This window comes from Xiphophorus couchianus, chromosome 7 (assembly GCF_001444195.1).
Source record: "Xiphophorus couchianus chromosome 7, X_couchianus-1.0, whole genome shotgun sequence".
NCBI classification, from domain to species: domain Eukaryota; kingdom Metazoa; phylum Chordata; class Actinopteri; order Cyprinodontiformes; family Poeciliidae; genus Xiphophorus; species Xiphophorus couchianus.
In genome coordinates, this window is record NC_040234.1 from 28,239,243 (window position 1) to 28,258,456 (window position 19,214).

General features: G+C 40.9%; 1 protein-coding gene across 3 annotated transcripts; it reads right to left on the reverse strand.

Annotated features, from left to right (window-relative positions):
- Window positions 1-254: 254 nt before the first annotated feature.
- On the reverse strand, window positions 255-19,099 carry ilf3b (interleukin enhancer binding factor 3b). 3 transcript variants are annotated; one of them, XM_028024340.1, is made up of 18 exons: window positions 18,968-19,099; window positions 17,191-17,288; window positions 14,718-14,935; window positions 14,460-14,634; window positions 13,405-13,552; window positions 11,037-11,128; window positions 9,734-9,829; window positions 8,562-8,673; window positions 8,379-8,476; window positions 8,187-8,298; window positions 7,995-8,108; window positions 7,690-7,895; window positions 6,827-6,994; window positions 6,470-6,751; window positions 3,867-3,972; window positions 3,744-3,791; window positions 2,037-2,414; window positions 255-1,045 (listed from the first exon to the last, which is right to left on the reverse strand). In XM_028024340.1, the coding sequence occupies exons 2-18, from the start codon at window positions 17,191-17,193 to the stop codon at window positions 924-926; spliced, it is 2,478 nt and encodes an 825-aa protein (XP_027880141.1). In that variant the 5' UTR covers window positions 17,194-17,288; window positions 18,968-19,099; the 3' UTR covers window positions 255-923. The 3 variants fall into 3 exon arrangements, with proteins under 3 accessions (XP_027880141.1, XP_027880143.1, XP_027880144.1); XM_028024342.1 differs by lacking the exon at window positions 17,191-17,288 and having other exon boundaries at window positions 18,968-19,075; XM_028024343.1 differs by lacking the exons at window positions 255-1,045; window positions 2,037-2,414 and adding an exon at window positions 2,508-3,283.
- Between the last annotated feature and the right edge of the window lie 115 nt (window positions 19,100-19,214).

A 19,214-nucleotide genomic window follows, 5' to 3' on the forward strand; every position in this document is an offset into this window, starting at 1 on the left:
AGAATTGTGGAAGAACCAAAATTCAATTGAGATTATTAGAATTTTAACCACTTAAAGTTCATACTTTCAACATTTTACCTTAATTTCAATATTACATGTAACTGTAGGCTTCATGAACAAGCTGTTAAAACTGAACTACATTGAGAGGTTCAATAATTTGGTAAGGAGGTTGGCAAAAAAAAAAAAGATGGTTAACAGTATATCAACTATAATTAGCCACAACATTACAAAGACCCAATCTGTATAAACAGAACTGTTACTTCAAAATAAAAAGGATTTATTAATACAAACACTCTGTTACACATTAACAAGAGCAAAACCCCACCCAGTTTAAAAGCTACATTGAGCAGAGATGTGGATTTAACAGCAGAATATATGTTCCAGTTATCTTCGAAAATCAGATGGTGAAAGCATCAGCTCACCTCAGGTAATTAGCAAAAACAGTCAAACATCACAACCACTGCTGGAAAAAAGAAGACGCTATCAGCGTACATTTTAACGTTACCACAAAACGGAGCAAAAATAATAAAAGAAAAGGTGAAACTATTTTTCACATTTGTCCAGCCATAAAAAAAACAACAACAAAAAAAACAACTAAAGTCCTGTCTTACAAATAGGTTTTAGGAATCAGTCTTCATATTTAGTGGTAAAGACCAGGAACATAAAACAAAAAATGAAAAAATAAATATAAACAAAACTTTGAACTAATCATACTGAAACAGACCACTAACTTTGATAACAGCTCGGATTCGACATTTAAAAAGTCCACAGAGTGTGCCAACATGTGCTACATCTAAACCCGAAAGCACATAGGAAGCAGACATGGAAAAAGGCAAAGAGCACAGGCAGGTCTTCCATCGCTCTCTTTGGAGAAGGGTTGACACACTGATGCCGGGTGATTTCATGGGCCCCGTGGATGCAGCCTATCTGTACTGGTAATTCATGTTGCCGTCGCTCCTGCCGAAGCCGGGGTACTGGGTGTGGTTGGCGGGAAAGCCCTGGTTGCCACCTCCCTGTGTACTGTAACTGGTTTGGGGGGTGAAACCTGGAAGCCAGAAAGAGAGATGTTACAAAAAACTAAAATAAAAACAGGTGGGAAAAAATATTAGAACTTTTAGAAGGCTTGTTTTATGAGAATACAGCTCCAACTTGCGCATTATCTATAAATGCCATACCGCTGTGTTCGATCATAACCTACAGACATTACCACCGACATCTGTGGCTGTATTCTTTGGTTTCATACTCTATGCTCTTTTTTCTCTTCAGCTGGTTTCCCTCAACAATAACAACTTAGTTTAGGTTCAATTCTTCAACAGATAATACTGGTGCTTGACCGCTGTGTTAAAAAATCCACTAAACCTCCAACTTCAGTCTGTGCCGCACCAAATGATGCTGTAACTAGTAGTGTCGCAGAACCGCTTTCTGGGGAGCTTTCGACACACCAGGGAATCAAAACTGTGACGTTGTACTACTGTTGTAAACAGGTTGCGTGACCATGTACTACTCAGATTTTTTGCGGATCACGCGTAGCATTGTATCGTCACCTTCCTAAAGTAGTCGCCCAAGTCTACTTGGTCTACAAAAGCAATTTTGACAAAAAAGGGGGAAAAAAGTAAAATAAAATCACCACCTTTCTTTCCAAAAAATGCTTTAGGGAAAAAAAAAAAGTCTTTGCCCACAATTTTAGGAAGTTGACAATATGGGTTGGCAGTAGAAGTGAGAAAATGCCAAAGACGAACGTTGTTCTAGAAAAGCTAGCTATGAGATTAACATTTAAGGCCAAATTAATTTATTTTTCAAAAGACGTTTGAAGTCCTTCATTTTAGATACAAGTTTAAGACTTTATAGGGACGCACAAACTCCGTTTCCCACATTTTCACATGAAAACTTCCAAACTTTACTTTTGATCATTTAGCGTACACACAACATTCAAGTTATTTCTAGCATATTTTCCAAAAGTATTCCTCAGTACAATGCTGAACTTTTCCAGGCTGTGTAGGGACCGTTTCTAAAGCTTTAAAACCGATTAAACTCACCTTCATAATTGTACTCCTGGTTACCCCCAGATGCAGCACCCGCTCCCCCCGTCACCTGGCTGGGGTAGGCAGTGCTGTAGGAATAACCACCCGCACCCCCCTGGTTCTGGTTGAAACTCTTCTTCGCTTGCCCGTACTGGTTATACGACCCCTGCCCTACGGAGACGTTTGATTGATAGCCTCCCGGTGGACCACCCTTCTGCATGGGGGGTTTCTTTTTGGGCATTTTGTTGGCCGCCGGGGCAGCGTAGGATCCTTCATTTTGATAATATGACCCATAGGAGCCTGGAGCCGGAGGTTCTGTGGAGCTGAACGGAAGTCCGCCCGAGAGGCTGCTCGATACCCCAGCGCTGCCATTTGCCCCATCGTCGTAGTAATCTATGGAGCGACAGCATGGCACAGGTTCAAAATGGGGCAGATATTTTGTTCGCTCCAGCTTGTGTGTCGTAAACAGGCAACCAACAACTTAAGTCAGTCATGAATGCAACATTTATTAATAAAAAGAACATATATAAAAACAGCTAGAGTGAGGAAATCCTCCCACACCAAACACATTCTTACATTGATCCAGTCTGAGCACAAACAAGCCTCATTTCGTCTTTGCCAGCCGCCAGATACAGATCGGGCGAGAAGCAGACAAAAGCTAGACAGTGCCAGAGTAAGACCTTCATGCAGCTAGTTTATTTCTAACTCCGCGGTGCCAACAAGACAGGGAAATAACAGATTTGATGAGAAAAAATATAGTTTCCTTAAAATGAGGTCAATCGCGGGGGACAAGAGACACACAGTTAAAAACAAAAAGGAAGTTGTTTCATCTAAACGTGTGGAGGCAGAGACGTCCCGAAAGGCAGTACGTGTCGTTCGGCTCCCCACAGGTCGTCCGGACTGCAAGAAGACACTGAGCTAAAATGGGTCCGGTGTGTTCAGGTACATCCACGGGTACAGAGGTTCGTCTTATGGCTGCGTGCATGCAGTGGAGGATCGTCTCCCCAGAGGCGGCTTGGACGTGACAAGTGGGATTGGCAAGACAGGTTAGATGGAGTCACTTTGTCCCCGGGGGTTGTGGACTTGATGGTGACGCGACTTTCTGATCCCGCTGGAACACTACTGAGTATTTTTGTCTGTTCAAATCCTCTCAACAGGTTTTTTTTTAAATTATTATTATTATTTTCTAACACTGGAGTTAGGGGAGGGGGAGTTCTATGTTGCAAACTCGGGGTAGCCATAGTAGTCTGAGACAAAGTCACCTAAAGAGTGAGACAGGGCAGAGAAGGGGGGGGGGACAAAAAAATATATCAAAATTAGATTATTTTGAATTTTTCTTCTGCCTTAAAAAATGGCAGGCTGTGTTAGGTCAGATTATTTTTTTATTGTGTTGGACATTTTTTTTTTTTTTTAGATTTCTCTGCTCCTGTCACGCTCAGGTAGGTCAGTCTTCAAACCAGGCTGCCAGAATGAAGAAAGGGAAACTCATAAGAGGAGGCTTGTGGGAAAAAAAAGAAAAAAAACTGATTCAACCCCTGTGGCTTAAAGCAGAGAAATGTAAAATCACTCAGCTAGGATAATCCCAGCAAGGCATTAAGGAGCTTTTTGTTTTTACAGAAACCGGACCCCACTTCCCGCCCTGGTGGGTCGTTGCAGGATGCACAAGCATCTCTGCCAACACAATGCTCCACACTGTTTATTTCTACTTTCATCAATACTCACTGTAGCCAGAGTTGGTGTTGTTCCCATATCCGTACGTTCCAAATCCACCTGACAAGGACAGCACACGTTCAGTGGCTGCAAGTCCAGTTAAGTCTACGAAAACCAGGAAAAGAAGGTTCCTACCTCCTTGACCGTAGCCGCCTCCGTTGTTGAAGCCTCTGCCTCTTCCACGGCCTCGGCCTCTTCCTCTGCCTCTGGGTATGCCAACGTCCAGGCCAAACGGTTGGTGCTGAAATGGATACAAAGATGTTTTAAAATGAATCATATAAGAAAAAAAAACAACAAACGTACCCAACTGCGAGTATTCTTAAACCTTTTTTGTTGTATTACAACCCCCCAAAAAAAACAGTAGGGACCCACCGATGGCTTCTTCTGGCCAGTCACTGATACCATTTTTTTTAATAACTGATAATGTCAGGTAATTTTAGGTCACAATACACCTTAGTTGTTCCAATCTCATTTTGTGAAAAAACACTGACCAATGCTATTACAAGACATAAGCTAGTGCTCTGAAAAATCAAATAAAAGTTGAAGCCGTTCCTCTCTAAATGAAATAACCTAAGAAAAATTACGAGTTACGGCTAAGCAGCTACACTTATTTAAACATGTTACTAGAGAGGTCTGACAGGAAAAAAACCCACTAAACACAGCAACAAAGTTGCTAAGTTAGCAACAGTGGGGTGACCGTTGGTGACCACGCACATGTAGACATGACCTGGTGGGCAGAGCGAAGGTGAACACTAGCTGCATTTTCATTGACCATGTAGTTAATTTGCGCAATTTGACATTTGAAAAATGAATTTGCTTAATGGAAACATGGCAATTTAGAAAACACTTTTAGTTTTCGACAAGTTTTGCTGCTAAGATGAAGTGTTTTTTTGTTTTGTTTTTTGGCAATATAAAAATTGGTTAATTTTTGCAAAACTGCGATGGAATGACATCACGAGTCACATGAACGACCAGATGTTGCCACTGGCACAAACCGCGAAGAAGATGATGACAGGAAGTAGTTGGACGATGATGGCGTGGCATATTTTTAATGGCTTATCATGAATACAAAAGTATTTATGTGTCATTTGAACTGCGTTTCTTACTTGACAGAAACACCATAACTGTGAAATTGCAGGGTTTTTTTCACATTTGTAGAATACTGACATTTGTAAAGGAAACAGAATGGTAAACAGTAGACTCCAATCTGGTCCTATGCGTTTTGCTTCATCCAGAGGGTCTAGACCAGGGGTGTCCAAACTTTTTGCAAAGAGGGCCAGATTTGATCAAGTGAAGATGCCCGGGGGCCAATAGTTTGTTCGGACATTTTTTGATTTTTTTTTTTACCCCTCCAGGGGGTCTTTTGTGGGCTCTAGTGTCCCTTATGTGACAGCAGGCTGACAGGAAACAGGGAAGGAGAAGGGGGAAGACATGCGGCAAATGTCATCGGGTCCGGGAATCGAACCTGCGACGGCCGCGTCGAGGACTCAAGGCCTCCAAATACGGGTCGCCCTACGCCACCACGGCACGCCCTGGACATTTTTTAACTACAAAAGTTTCATGCAAATACACAATTTTCATTGTCACAATTATCTTTATTTTTCAAATGACAAAAAAACAAATATAAGCCACTCAGGCAAATGAGAACAACTCTAAAAACCCAAATTCTGCCTTTCTTTCATATCTGGAGAGTCAGATAACATTGAACAAACTGTATGAAATACCTTAAATTTACATGAGTTTAAAAATATCTTTGCCTCAAGAACATTTTAAACAGGAGTTATAAGTAATGCAAAGTTGTCTGTTATTATTAAATCTTAAAACAAGTGAATTTTGCTCGTCATTTACTATATCTACAGGTTCATAACCAAATCTTACTCAAGAGTTTAATAAAAATAAGTGCCATAAATCCAGGTGCATAAATGTTCGATTGGCTCTTCACTACTGATAATGACAGACGTTACCGTTCAAAACACTCAGTTTCATGTCCTCAACTCTCTGTGCCACACTGTTACTGCCAGGCAAACATTTTTCTCAAATTCTTGCTTCTTCTCAGGGCAAAATGTTCTCCACCATTTTCATAACACAGTCTTTGATAAATGTACCTTCAGTAAAAGGTTTGCCATGTTTAGCTATTGACATGGCCACTTCGTAGCTGCTTTGGTGGTATTTTCTTTTGACTCACAGGCCCGCGTGAAGAATCGCTGTTGTGATGCCAGTCCAGCTTGGAGCTGCTTCACTTTTTCAGCACGGTCACTTCCTGTTAGCTTGTTGTATGTGTTAGCATGTTTAGTCTGGTAGTGTCCTTTTACGTTGAAATCCTTAAACAAGGCAACCGTCTCACAAATTAGACAAGCACAATTGCCTTGATTTTCAGAAAAGAAGTATTGTAATTCCCATCTCTCTTGAAAGCGGCGGCCCTCACTGTCAACTTTCCTCGTTTTCTTTGCAGTGGCCATGGCAGAAATGAGTGGAGAGCGGTTCGCTGCACAGAGGCAGAGACTGATAGTATTAAAGTGGTGCTGCCACCATTTGGTGAAAGGAGGAATTACAGTTTCAAGTTTTATGATTTATTTATTCTGTTTCACAGTGCAGGCGGGCCATAAATAATACATTATAAAACCGAAGCTGCGGGCCGTATGAAATCTGACCGCGGGCCGTGATTGGCCCCCGGGCCGGACTTTGGACATGCCTGGTCTAGACCCTCAGCTATTGAGAAACGATCTTTTCCTGCTTACCATGGGCGGTCCCTTCTTCTTTTTAGCAGGCTCAGGAGCAGAGCCTTCAGGAAACAGCTTCTCCAGAGCAGCCAGGGCCGCGTACGCCTTGGCCACCTTCTTATTGGACCCGGTGCCCTGGAACTTCTGCTCGTCAATCTCCACCTCCATGACGAAGCGCTTGTCGTGACTGCCGCCCGTCTCAGAGATGAGCTCATACTTGAGGCCGCGGCGCTTCTCGTTCAGCTCCATCACGGGGTTCTTGCCGTGTTTGGTCAGGATTGGTCCCTGCTGGCGAGCCGTCTGATGGAGAGGAGACGGGTGAGGACAACAGATCTGACTACGCGACACTGTCTGATATCGTCAGCCGACGCTTACCTCGGCAGATTCTGGAGTGGCGCCGGCTGTGGCAGTGGACGATTCGGTTTGGATTACTGCTGGCTTTACTTCTTCTGCAGCGATTGCTACTACAGTTTCTTCCAATTTCACAGCGACTTCAGTACTCTTCAGTTCCACCCCGGTGGGTAGGCCCATGTCCTGCAGCACCTGAACACACCCAAAGAAATTCACTTTCATTTAGATAAAAGCAGCAAACTACCATGTATAATTGAGATAAATTTTGCTCCAAATAAAGTTTGCTCAACTTTGGCTTTTGACACTTTAAAAAAACCCCAGAAAAATTAGACGGGGAAAAAAGGATTTTGAAAATGATTTTGAAGTTGAGGATAATGAAAAAAATTGAAGCTGAAAAGAAATCGGAACAAGAATAAAACTTACAACTGAAAAGAAAAAGAAAAAAAAATTGAAACGAAAAAAGATATGAAATGGAATATAAAAATTCAAACTGAAATTTGCTTTGAAACTGAACCAAAAAAAAATTGAAACAAAAATAAATTTGTTTGAAATTTGCTTGAGAAAAAAATGTCTGTTTTCTCAAACAGAAAATTTAGAAACTGAAAAGTTTGAAAATGAAAAAAAAATTGACAGGAAAAAATTCAGCTGAAAAACTTTTGAAACTAAGGAAAGAAATTTGTAATTGGAAAAAAAAATGGATTAGGAAGTCAAAAGTAAATTTAAACAGAAGAACAACTTTTGAACTAAAAAAAAAGTTTGAAAATGAAAATAAATATATTTAAGTTGAATTTTTTATTTTTTTATTTCAATAAACATTTTTGAGCACATTTATGACCCAATTTGCTCCATACATCTATCTAACCACACATGCAGGAAGCAGCGCTCACCTTGACAGCTACATGCAGCTTGGCGGTTCGCTTGGACGGACCAGAAGCCTCAAACGTCTTTCCGTCCACCTCCACCGCCATAGTGAACACTGGAACATGAACCGGACCGGTTTGAGATATCAGCTTGTACTGCAGACCTGGTTTCAGCTGATTCAGCCTCATTAGGGCGTTCATTGACTGAGCCGGCTCCGCCTTTTCTTCTGCAGCTTTGGGAACCAAACAGAAAAAGGGTTTTAAGCTTTCATGCCCGTCCAAAAGAACAGAAACAGTGAATCTAGGTATCCCAGTGCTAAAGGAACACTTACATCTCTTCTGCAGCTTTTTCTTCTTTTTGTTTGGACTCTTATCATCGGTTCCTTCTTCTTCTTCTATAGGCCTCTTCATAGGTGGGGCATAGGCTGTGCTGGGTGGGATTTGCACTGAATAACACATAGAATTATCCCGTTACAACAAAATCAAACCCAAAACCCGCTCTTGTTGTTGTAGTTTTCCAGTACCTGTGTAATCAATCGGGGTGTCGCTGCGAGGTTTTTTGGGCATTTTTGATGGAAGCGGGTCCATTCCGAGAACTTTGTGGAGCTGCCCAAAAGCCGACAGCCTTAAAGCGTGCTGATGGCAGCAGAGACGGCATTTTAGTAAATCACAGGGCTAATTAGCCGAAAATGTACAAACGACTTCACTGGACTCACCTGAGCGCTCGCTGTGACGTCTTCTCTCTGCTGCTGATCCAGGTGACCGATGGCGTCTGTGGGGTCCTTCTCACATGGATCATAAATTCCAGGACCGTCTGCAAAATGGCCATTCAGAATGTTATTTGGAACGAATTAAAGGCACAAAACACTCAAGGGGACGCCCAGGAGCCGAGTGCATACCTGTCATGAGGATCCCCGAAGCGAGACACTCTAAAACTCTCCGCAGAGCTTCGCCTGCCCCCATGGGCCTGTTCCCTGTGCCGATTGCTTTCTCACAGATCAGCTCCAGTGGCTGTGAAGCACGAAAAGTTTTTAACTCCCTGACGGGATGATTCTCTGCAGTGTCACTTGAACTTTTTGACTTTTAAAAGAAAATAAAAAATGTTTAACTTCCAATATGTTTAAACTGACATTTATGTAACAGAGATTTGCACTAATCTGGTGACAATACGTGAATAAATCAGTTGATTGCAGGATCAATTAAAATAAGCTTTAGAATTTCCATTTGGACAATAATCGTGATAGAGACGCTGCTGTTTAATATCGCTGAAAACTCCGCTCAAGCCGAAGAAAGACTCAAGATTTTCTTTGGAATCAAAATGTATGATTCACAACAAGCCAAACTGGAATCTTTCATTGATGTTCTCAGAGGTTTACTACAAGCATTTCACAAAGAAGAATGGGCGAAAACAAACTCTAAATGTGTAAAGTAAGCTTGTCATGATGACAAATTTTGCTGGACGATAAATTGTCCATGTAATTACGGCAATAAACATCAACAACATTGCCATTAATATATTGATAATAGCTTAGTAATTCAACTTCATCCTCTCAAATACCAATAAACTTTCATTTAGTAAAGACCGTTTAACAGTGGCTCTGGAAGATATTTTAAATATACAAAATAAAACAAAATCTGAACCAGAAATGAACCAGATTATGTGACGGAAGTTATCAGGCTCATCATTATCAGGTTAATTGGTTAAATGCTTGCTGCAACGGGTGACAAATTGCGATGTTGCTAAAAAATTAAAATTTTTAGTCTTTTATTTTTCTTTTTTGCTATTGTAAAACTTTAATACGGTCGGTGCAGCCATGCTGAATATCAAACTCGATACCAAGAGTTTTGTTTTTAAACAAAACTCAAAACTCTTGGTATTGATGATACATTTTTAGACAAACTGATGGGAGAGAAGAGGATGCAATTGACAGCAGGCAAATACATCAGCACACAACATAGACAGCCATAAAATCCCCAACATCGCCCATAAAAGATAATCAGTAAGACAACGTTAATCAAATAAATATTTCGCCATTGCTTTTACCATTTACTCCACGGTTTGTTAGCTTACCCAGCCACGAAGCGGGGCCCATGTGGGGACTCGGGCGCACAGGTCCCTCAGGATGCGGATGACAATGACACAGGAGCGCAGCCCATTGGCTCTGGCCTGGAAACACAAGCAGGAGCGGGGGGGAGGTGGGCGAGATGGGAGGTGGGCAGATTTAGTCAAGAAGAGACAACTACGTGAGACAAGCATGATCAACACCAACATGGAACAGAAATGAATAAAAATGGAGCCACAGAATATTACAGCTTAGCTTTGTCGCTATGGAAGATTTCCCCAGGTATTAAAGGATTGCTTTGTAAGATTGTATGATCATGATCATATAGTTCACACATACAAATAATTGATGGTTTAGTTATCAGGTGTAAACAAATTCTGTCTTTGGGAGAGGGGGGGACATGCATCTAACAAAGATCAGAAGTGAATAAAACCACCTCAAACTCAATTCTAGGCCAATGTGAGAAACAAGTTAAACCATTACAAAATGGCTGTGCAAAAACATGTGCCGACACTTTAAGAGGAAGGGGGTCAGGGGTCGGGGTCACGGTTGAGTTAGAGACAGAAATACTTAGAAATTACTCGAGGTGCAATATTCCTGTTGAGTTTGTGGCACACACACTAACAAAAGCAGCCAGGAGAGCAGGAGAGGTCGAGGCCACATACTCTACACTTAACAAGCTGCTGAGACGGAGCACTGACTGTTACGGCATGACAAGCCAGAGGTGACACAGGCAGCAGGACTATGAGGGATAAAACACAGTTAACCACATGGAAACAGTTCCGTCTCGCGCGCCCTCTCGCACGGGGCACCGGAGGAAAAAAAAAAAAAAAAAAAAAAAAGCGCTCGGTAAGTAGCTTGCGTGTGTACAGTTATGGGAAACAAAAGAAATGACTCATTCACAGCAACGATGACGTTCTAGAAATATTGCACCTGGATGCATGGCTATTAGTTCCCGGATTTGGTTGATTGGAGTTAAAAACAAAAGTGTCGCTAAACGAGCAAGCGAATGAAACTTAGAGGCTAGAAGCAACAGCTTCTATTTGGTGTCGGTGTTAATTGGCAGAGAACCTGTAAAAAGTGAGCGAAGCGACTGAAGCGTGTGATGACACACATATCCTAAAAAAAACAAACACCTAAGTCATCAAATTATACTACAGGAAGTACACCTCAAAAGAGAAAACAAAAATATAAATAAATAAAAAGAGAGAGAAAATGTAAGAAATTTTTAAAATAATATAAGAACAGAGAGCATAAAACCAAACTCAAAGCTACATCTGTTTTAGAGACAAATAAAGACAAGATTCAAACCTGGAACCACTTAGCGTGGCGTAGAGATGCCAAGGCAGTTAGGCATTTCTGCCTGTCCAGAACATCCGGGGGATCGATGACTGAAAGCGTTTCTATTGGCAGGTGGAATAAGAAGACAAGGTACAGTTTGACCAAGGGGAGTTCTGTCAGCCGGCCAGGGGGAACACAGGCAGCCTTCCCAAACCACAGGCAGGAAGGGGGAAGGGGAGGGGATCCCTCCACTGGAGAACCGCCCAAAGCTTTCAGCCTCCCAGTTAATGTTGTTTTACAACCCCCCCACTCCCACAAAAAGAAACAAAACAAACAAACAAAAAAAAAACCCAGGCACCTGAAACTACAGATGCATCGAGAAATTCCATGGCTGCCAGAACTAGAAAAATTATACGCTTTGTCGTTAGTCGGAAGATAAACATCCTATCTTTTTTTCTGACAGTTAATGCATCACAACTGCTACTAAAACAGGCTAATATTGCTCTTCGGTGTGGACGTTTTTACGGAGCGAAGACTCGAGCATACTCATTTTCCAGTATTGTACTGATGTGTTTTTTCCCCCCAGAGATATGTCGGCCTTTCACTAAGGACACCACAACAGGAAGTTAGGCGTCAACAAACAGGAAGTAGATTGTTTTAGAACAGAGTTTTTCCGTTTTATCCTTCTGACTTATTTTTTAACCTGCTGGATTTGAAAACGTTGGCCCGCTTGGAAATATTACGCTTAAGTAATATTTTTTATTTTACCAACTCTAAAGGAAATATATAATACATTCCCCGTAGGAATTAACATTGAGGATGCTAATTGCTAATGAAAGATCCTTAGGGCAGATTAAACCATACTCTGAGTGATCACTGTCTTTGTTCTATATCACATTTCATGGGAATATAAAGAGCAATTAATCATAACAGAAAGATTTCTGTGTGGTTACAACAAAATGAAGGATTTAATACAGAAGCAACTTGAAGCCTCTCCAAAGGTATGTTGTCGTTATTTTTTGTCACGTAAGCTTGGAAGATTTTTACTTTATCTGAAGATGCTTTTGTTAAAACGTTTTATTTTTATATAATCAATTTCATTATTAAGATATTTAATTTTTTTTTTATCCTTATCCAGAAAGCGAGATAGTTCTCACATAGAACTATAAGTTAGAAGTTCTATGTCAGTACCAGCAGTTCAGGGCTTTTCCAAAGCCGAAGACTGGAAAGTGGCCGTAGAATTTCTGATCGATGCATCCCTATTAAAAACCCAGCATACTTACAGGGTTGTGTCTTAAGTCATAAGCTGTGTAAAAACTCAAAGTTAAACAATATGTAAAAAGACTAAAATAAGAAATAAAAAAAAAGTATCAAATGGGAGGTTGTCTCCACGGCTGTGTCAGCTCAAACAGATGCTTTCTCTCCAACACTAACAGGAAGTGGAACCCCTCCCCTCGGCCCCCCATACTGGGTACGCTGCACTTTGCCCCTTCCGAGACAGAGAGCGGCCAGTTGGTCAAAGGTCCAGCGTCCCTAAAAATTGACAAACTAGAAGGCTTGACAGAGAGAATCAGAATTGGAACCACAGGCAGAAATTATCAGATGCACAAAAAGTGGGTATCAAAACAAGTCCACACTGCAGCAAAACTGATGGCTCAGAAACGAAGGCCCAAACGGGGCGTCGCTGTTAGTGCAGGGCTACAGATAAAGTCAAGGCTCAAGCCTTACTGCTGTTGAGCACTCGGACTAAAAGGCAGGAACCAGAGAGCCTGCTTTTCACCAAACTTTTCATTCACTGATGCTAAGCTAAGATGGGTTGCTAGGACCTCTACAACAGTTGATGTACATGCCAAATTCCTGTGCCCCTTGTCATTACCTGTAACCTTGGACCTTTCCCGCTAAGAAAAAAAAACACAGAAAAACAAGACAGAGGCGGTTAACAGCCCACTGTGGGGGTCAAACAAAGACTTTGGGTTTTTGCTACTCATTTTTGCTGCAATGCAAACCGTTCATCATCAATGATAAAAAAAAAAACACATGCAAACACAGTGGTCTCAGTGGTTTTGTATTCGGGTAAATTCTCAGTAAGCCTTCATTTCATTGGTTACCTGCTCTTTAAAAGGGGAAGAGAAACTATGTCTTCAACAATAGTTACACTGCCTGCCCTTTACTGTATATTGGGCCATCAAAAATGTACGATTACATTACATGGAACTACGAGAGTGTCTAGAGAGCTACAAGCATAGCAGGGTTTCATTATCTGAAGGTCTTCTTGTCCCCTAGCTCCATTGAAGGCCCAATAAACAATATCTGTCTAGCCTTGCTGCCTGCCTGGCCTCGCAGCTGGAAGTAGGTTAGCACTAATGAAGGACAGGGGTCTCTGTTTGGGGGGGCTTACCTCCAGCGGTCGCCTTCTCTATCTCTTCGCGGACCAAAGGGGATGTGAGGTGAATTGTGAGCGTTAGAGGGGGCTCCTTTGTGTTGTGGATCATGATGCTCGCATCATGGATGACCTGCGTTACTATGTATTTATCTTCTGTTATAGTCTGAAAAGAACAAATGGGAAAAGGGCATACTTTAAAAAACAACAACATTTGAGCAGATTACTGTAAATACAGGAGGAACAGAAATATACCAGTCATACATCTGGGTGAAGATCCCCCCACCCCCAGCCCCACCCCACCAGCTCCAACCTAATTCAAATCAAAGTGGTGTCAGACGTTTGTGCAGCAAATGTTATTTTTGTGCCACTTTCATTTTAAAGATATTCTTAAAATCATTTCCAGGGTTCAACAGAGGTTGACCAACTCTGTTATGTTTTTGTGGTGCAAAAATGTCCATTTCTGCTGCTTTTGTTTTGAAGGTATTACTGAAAGATATTTTGTCTGGTTGACATATGGAAAAAAAATTTTTTTTATTATTATTATTCAAAAGAGACACAAACTAAAGATTTTGATGGCACAAATGTTTGGCATTAATTTTATTTGGGTAACGTGAGGGGGAGATGTTGACCTTATGACCTTTATACTTCAATTAAGAACTTCAAAACAAAGGCAGCACAAATGAACATCTTATCAGACAAACGCAGCAGAGTTGATGGACACCAGTTTTTTTTTTTATTCTGTAAAAGGGAGAGAAGGGGGATAGTTGACCTTTCGCGACCTCTGAAAACACATCTGTGACGCACAAACATTTGGCACCAATTATTGGTTGACCTTTTGAGGTTTAAACTTTCATTAATATCTTAAAAACAAAAGCAGCCCAAATGAAAATTGTATCAGTACAAACGCAGCAGAGTTGATGGACAAAAATTTTGTTTTATTTTATAAAAGGTGGAGAGGTTAGTTGGCCTGTCGCAACCTCTGGAAATTAGTATCTTTGAAACAGAACAAAACTTTGTGTGTCACAAACGTTTCACAACAATTTGGCTTGATTCACTCAGGTCAGTCATACCTGCAGCTGTGCAAGAAGGTTTTCAGACACCCTTCCCAGCAGACTGACGGTGGGCTTGTCCTTACAGAGAAGCACCAGCTCTAGGTCCAGGTCTCCTTTCAGCAGGAGACCTTTAGCAACCAGACCCACCCTCATAACGCCACGCAGAGTCCGGGTGGCCTGGTCCTTCTGCTCACTGTTAGAAGACGAAGCAAGTTAGACGTCTACATCGTTATCATCAAGTAACCAAGAGGAATGTGCAATCTACTATATCCTGACCTGTCTTTGTCACAGTCTTCGAATTCAGACTTTGTAGTTCCCTTTTCCTCCTTATCCAGCCAATCAGAAACGGCCTTCAGAGCCCGCTCTGTGTGGGACACCATGTTCTGGACGCTTTCCAGCTCCTCCTGTGTTGGATAGATGGCGGAATGTTTGGCCATGACGTGGCGGTCGCCGTTCATGAAGACGCGCATCGTTCTGTGGCGAACGAGGGGAGGCTGGGGTTTGGACACAGGAGAGGTAGGATTTTAATGAGGAGGTTCTTCAAAACATGATAAGTTGAAGCAACATGGACTAAACATGGTACATGATATACATTACAGAGAACCCTGTAAATAGGAACGCATCTGAATCCAGGGTTTTATAAACACGACTGTGTCGTTTACGAATTTCCTTCCAAATACGAACGTGTAAAACGTAAATCAGAAACATGTGGTCCAGAATGGAACTAGGGACTAGTGTCCTAAAGAAGGCAATATCAAATAGGAGCAGTATTCAAGTTTGAGTGGCTATGAGTCGTGGGCCTGAACATACCTAAAAATGTAGCAATAAATGATTTTATTTGATAATTGTTATTGCAGCAGTATTTCAAAATATTGTAATAAAACTAAGTCTACATTACCCACCACATACAACTGTACAGTATGGTCCGTGTGCGCTCTCTCTTACTCTGTACAACAACGTCATTAATGTGGCCATAACATTTTAAACTGCAGGAAAAAGCAAGCAGTAAAGAACCAGTTTCTTTTCTGCTGCAAAATGGTGACGCAATTTCTGTCAGAGTTCAAGGCAGTCGGTATGGAAAGCCGTTGATGCCACAATTCGTACATTTGTGTTGGGTTTTGGGACCTCTAAGGTGGAGCTCACCACCTTAGGGTCTATAAATCATAATGAAAGTTGTTGGTTCTAACTGTAAAAAAAAAAAAAGTATTCCTGGTTCTCCCCCCAAAAATTGGGTTAATTCTCTTCGGTAATTTGCCATGCAGTGCTTTTAGCAATGTTATAGGAATCATTTTGTCAAAAGTAGCCATATTGGAAAATATTTAATTTGTATTTAGAGGTTTCCCTGTGTTGACCCTGGTGTAGTAAAACTACAGATAAATGTGAATCAGTGCAAACGTCCCTCATATATTCTCTTTGTGTTTTAACATATGCTTATGTTACAGATGTCAAATATGCAAAGCTACTTTAAAAAAAAAAAAAAAAACAGTTAATGAACTATTTCTTTTACTAGAGATGCAAATATTTCAAAGTCCAGTGATTCAATACAATTTTTATTTCAGAAACCTTTTTTTTATATTCAAAGTGTCTAGAAATTCTGTGTAAATTATGGGATTCAGCAGATGAAAAGATAACTTTGTAACAGCAGACAAATAAAACATTTATTTAAAACAATTCTATAAGCTTCCATTAAGAATTATTAAAAATATACATTTACAAAAAAAAATAAAATAAAATTAAGCAGACTAAAACCGATTTTTGAGGAATTACGATTCTCTATAGAATCAATTTTTTTCGTGACCTACTGAATAATGGTTTCTAGTCTAGCTTTATTTTGAGATCAGGCTTAAACATTTACTTAAGCTAAAGCATTTATAAGATTCTACATAGTTTAAAGTCCGGTTTGCTTTTTATTTGTTTTGTGACTTGACTTTAACGTGAAAGAAGGCACAACTTCGCGACACATTAAATGCAAAAATCAGATGTCAGAGACAACAAAATCTGAGTGCACCTACAACCTTATGTCTTTTTTTGCACACATACATAAAGTTGAAGATATGCTGGAACAACTCAAATAAATTTTGAAAGTCCAAGTCCAAAAGTCTCCACATGTGGACTTGGAGTAGGCGTTCGACCGTGTCCCTCTGGGAGCCCTGTGGGACACGGTACCCCATACTCCATTCTCCGGGAGTATGGGGTACCGGGCCCTTTGATACGGGCTGTCAGGTCCCTGTATGACCGGTGTCAGAGTCTGGTCCGCATTGCCGGCAGTAAGTCGGGCTCGTTTCCGGTGAGAGTTGGACTCCGCCAGGGCTGCCCTTTGTCACCGATTCTGTTCATTACTTTCATGGGACAGAATTTCTAGGCGCAGTCAAGGTGTTGAGGGGATCCGTTTTGGAGGCCTTAGGATCTCATCTCTGCTTTTTGCAGATGTTGTGGTCCTGTTGGCTTCATCAGGTTGTGATGAAGACCCAGGACACGCTGGAGGGACTATGTTCCTCGGCTGGCCTGGGAACGCCTTGGGATTCCCCCGGAGGAGCTGGAACAAGTGGCTTGGGAGAGAGAAGTCTGGGCCTCCCTTCTGAAGCTGCTACCCCCGCGACCCGACCCCGGATAAAGCGGAAGAAAATGGATGGATAATTTTTTGTTTTGAATAGTTACGTAGAAAGACTAGCAGATCATTTGTATTGCTAAATCTTAACATGGCCTTTTGACTGACGGCAAGAAAATTAAACAAAAGCTGCAACGTTACCATTTTCTTTTTAGTGAAGCTGGCGACTTTATTGCCCAGTGATTAACACTGATAAACGTGTCTTCTCTGGAGGGAAATGACACGGCTGCTCCTCGTTTCTGTGAGAGGAAATCAACAATCAAAAGACGTGGAGTAACGACAAATGTGGTGAGTAAAGGCTACCCTGGTAGGAGAACAGCAAAACGTCTACTGATTTTATTTCATGTCACTGATTTAAAGATGTCAAATTGTGAAATAATCCCTAGTGCAACTAATGAGCCTGAAAAAGAAAACTTCTTTTTTTTTGCTTTTTTAGTCGTTCGTTTCTGCCCTTTTGCTGAAATGAATTTAATAATAATAAATCAGTATGGGTTGTTTTGGAGAATGTGGATCTTCAGTGCATCAGACTGACCTCACCCTCAATTAACTTACAAAAACATCCACATAATATGTTGTACACCAAAAAATGTTGACTATATATTTCTCTCTTCAGTGGAGTTAAAACTAAGGACTTTAAAAATATTTATGGCCAGAAAAACTACCGATTAATTTATTTTTGTTATTGTGGGTTATGTTGAGAAAATACCAATAGATATGGCAAAATAAGCACAACAAGAAAATTATCATTCTTTGTAAGTCCTGTTGAAGACATTGCTGGAGTTTTGAGCTGAACTTTTAGTCCAGCAAAACAGTTTAATTTGCCCAGACTTTCTTTTTTTTTGTTTGCTTTTTAGGATTTTCTTTTTAAACATTTGTAACTATTTTACAGTTTTAAAGCAGCATAAAATATAAAATAACTAAAAAGGGGAGAATGTGTCTGAAGTTTGAAGACAATATCTAAAAAGAATAGTAGAAATTGTTTCAATTTTGTTAAGAATTACCTTGTTTTTTATCATTTAACTTGTAGGTTTAAGAACATACATGAACCCTTTTTAATTTTTTTAAAGCACAACCTTCAACATTTCGAGCCTACGTACATAAACCTGCTTATCTTTGAAGGCCCCTTCAATGTCCTTCGGTTGAAACCACAACAATCCTGATATAACTGACTCCGGTCAGGAACATTTTACCGCTACCGTAATATCGGTTTATAGAAATAAGGACTCGTGGATATTTTAGTACGTATCGTCAAAACGCTGTTTAAAAGATAATACGGTGAAAACGCGACCGTATCTATTGTTCCATTCATTAACTCACCAAATAGAAGCGTCAACTCAAACGGACCTAATAAAGGGAGCCTAAAACGCGACTGACGTAGATTTAACATTTATATGGAACAGTTGTTGCAAAATGGAGAATTAGAAGAAAAAATGCAGTCGGCTCCAAATCCAAATTGTGCGTCAAAAAAAAAAGAAAAACAAAATAGGAGACGCCATCTTATTTCGGTTCAGTTAAACTGGACCGAAAAATAAATAAATAATTATCCTATCATTTCATGCTACTAGCATGCTCCCCTGTGACCAAAAACGACAGACGTGGAACCTATGGCTTCTATTGGTCATATATAATCCTACAAATATTCAAAGCATCAAATTATATTCAGCTCTGTTGGATAAGGGACACCAAAATGGTCGAGGAGACGGGAGAAAGACCCCACGAATCTCCGACCACGTTTAGCTGTAGCACGTTAGCTTTCCCGACCCCGACCAGCCGCAAATACCAACGGCTGAAGCACACGAATGAGCACAGGAAATAACAAAAATATCACCATTGTGGTAATGTATAAGCATGTACATTTTTATACTATATTACAAATGTGTAGGGGACTTGGTCTACACATTATATTGTTGACACTTACATATATACGTTTTCCACTCACGAATCGTGCCACCGTCGAAGAGCGCTAGCTCAAATTCTAGTCTGCAGCTCAAGCGTAGAGGGAGACGCCCACGATCCCGAAATCACTTGCGCTCATTGGACAAACTATGGGTGATGCTACGGTGTCAGCCAATGAAAAATAAGGATTTGCAGCTCAGGGGTGTGGCTAAGCTTCAAAACATGGCGATCTACAAAGTCGTCATTATTTACCCCCTCCCACCTCCAAA

Excerpts from the sequence above, each read along its gene's own strand:
- ilf3b (XM_028024340.1), bottom strand. Across the intron at positions 13,553-14,459 it reads ACCTTCTTGCACAGCTGCAG|ACTATAACAGAAGATAAATA; the intron begins GTATGACTGACC and ends TGTTCTTTTCAG. Across the intron at positions 6,995-7,689 it reads AGCTGCATGTAGCTGTCAAG|GTGCTGCAGGACATGGGCCT; the intron begins GTGAGCGCTGCT and ends GGGTGTGTTCAG.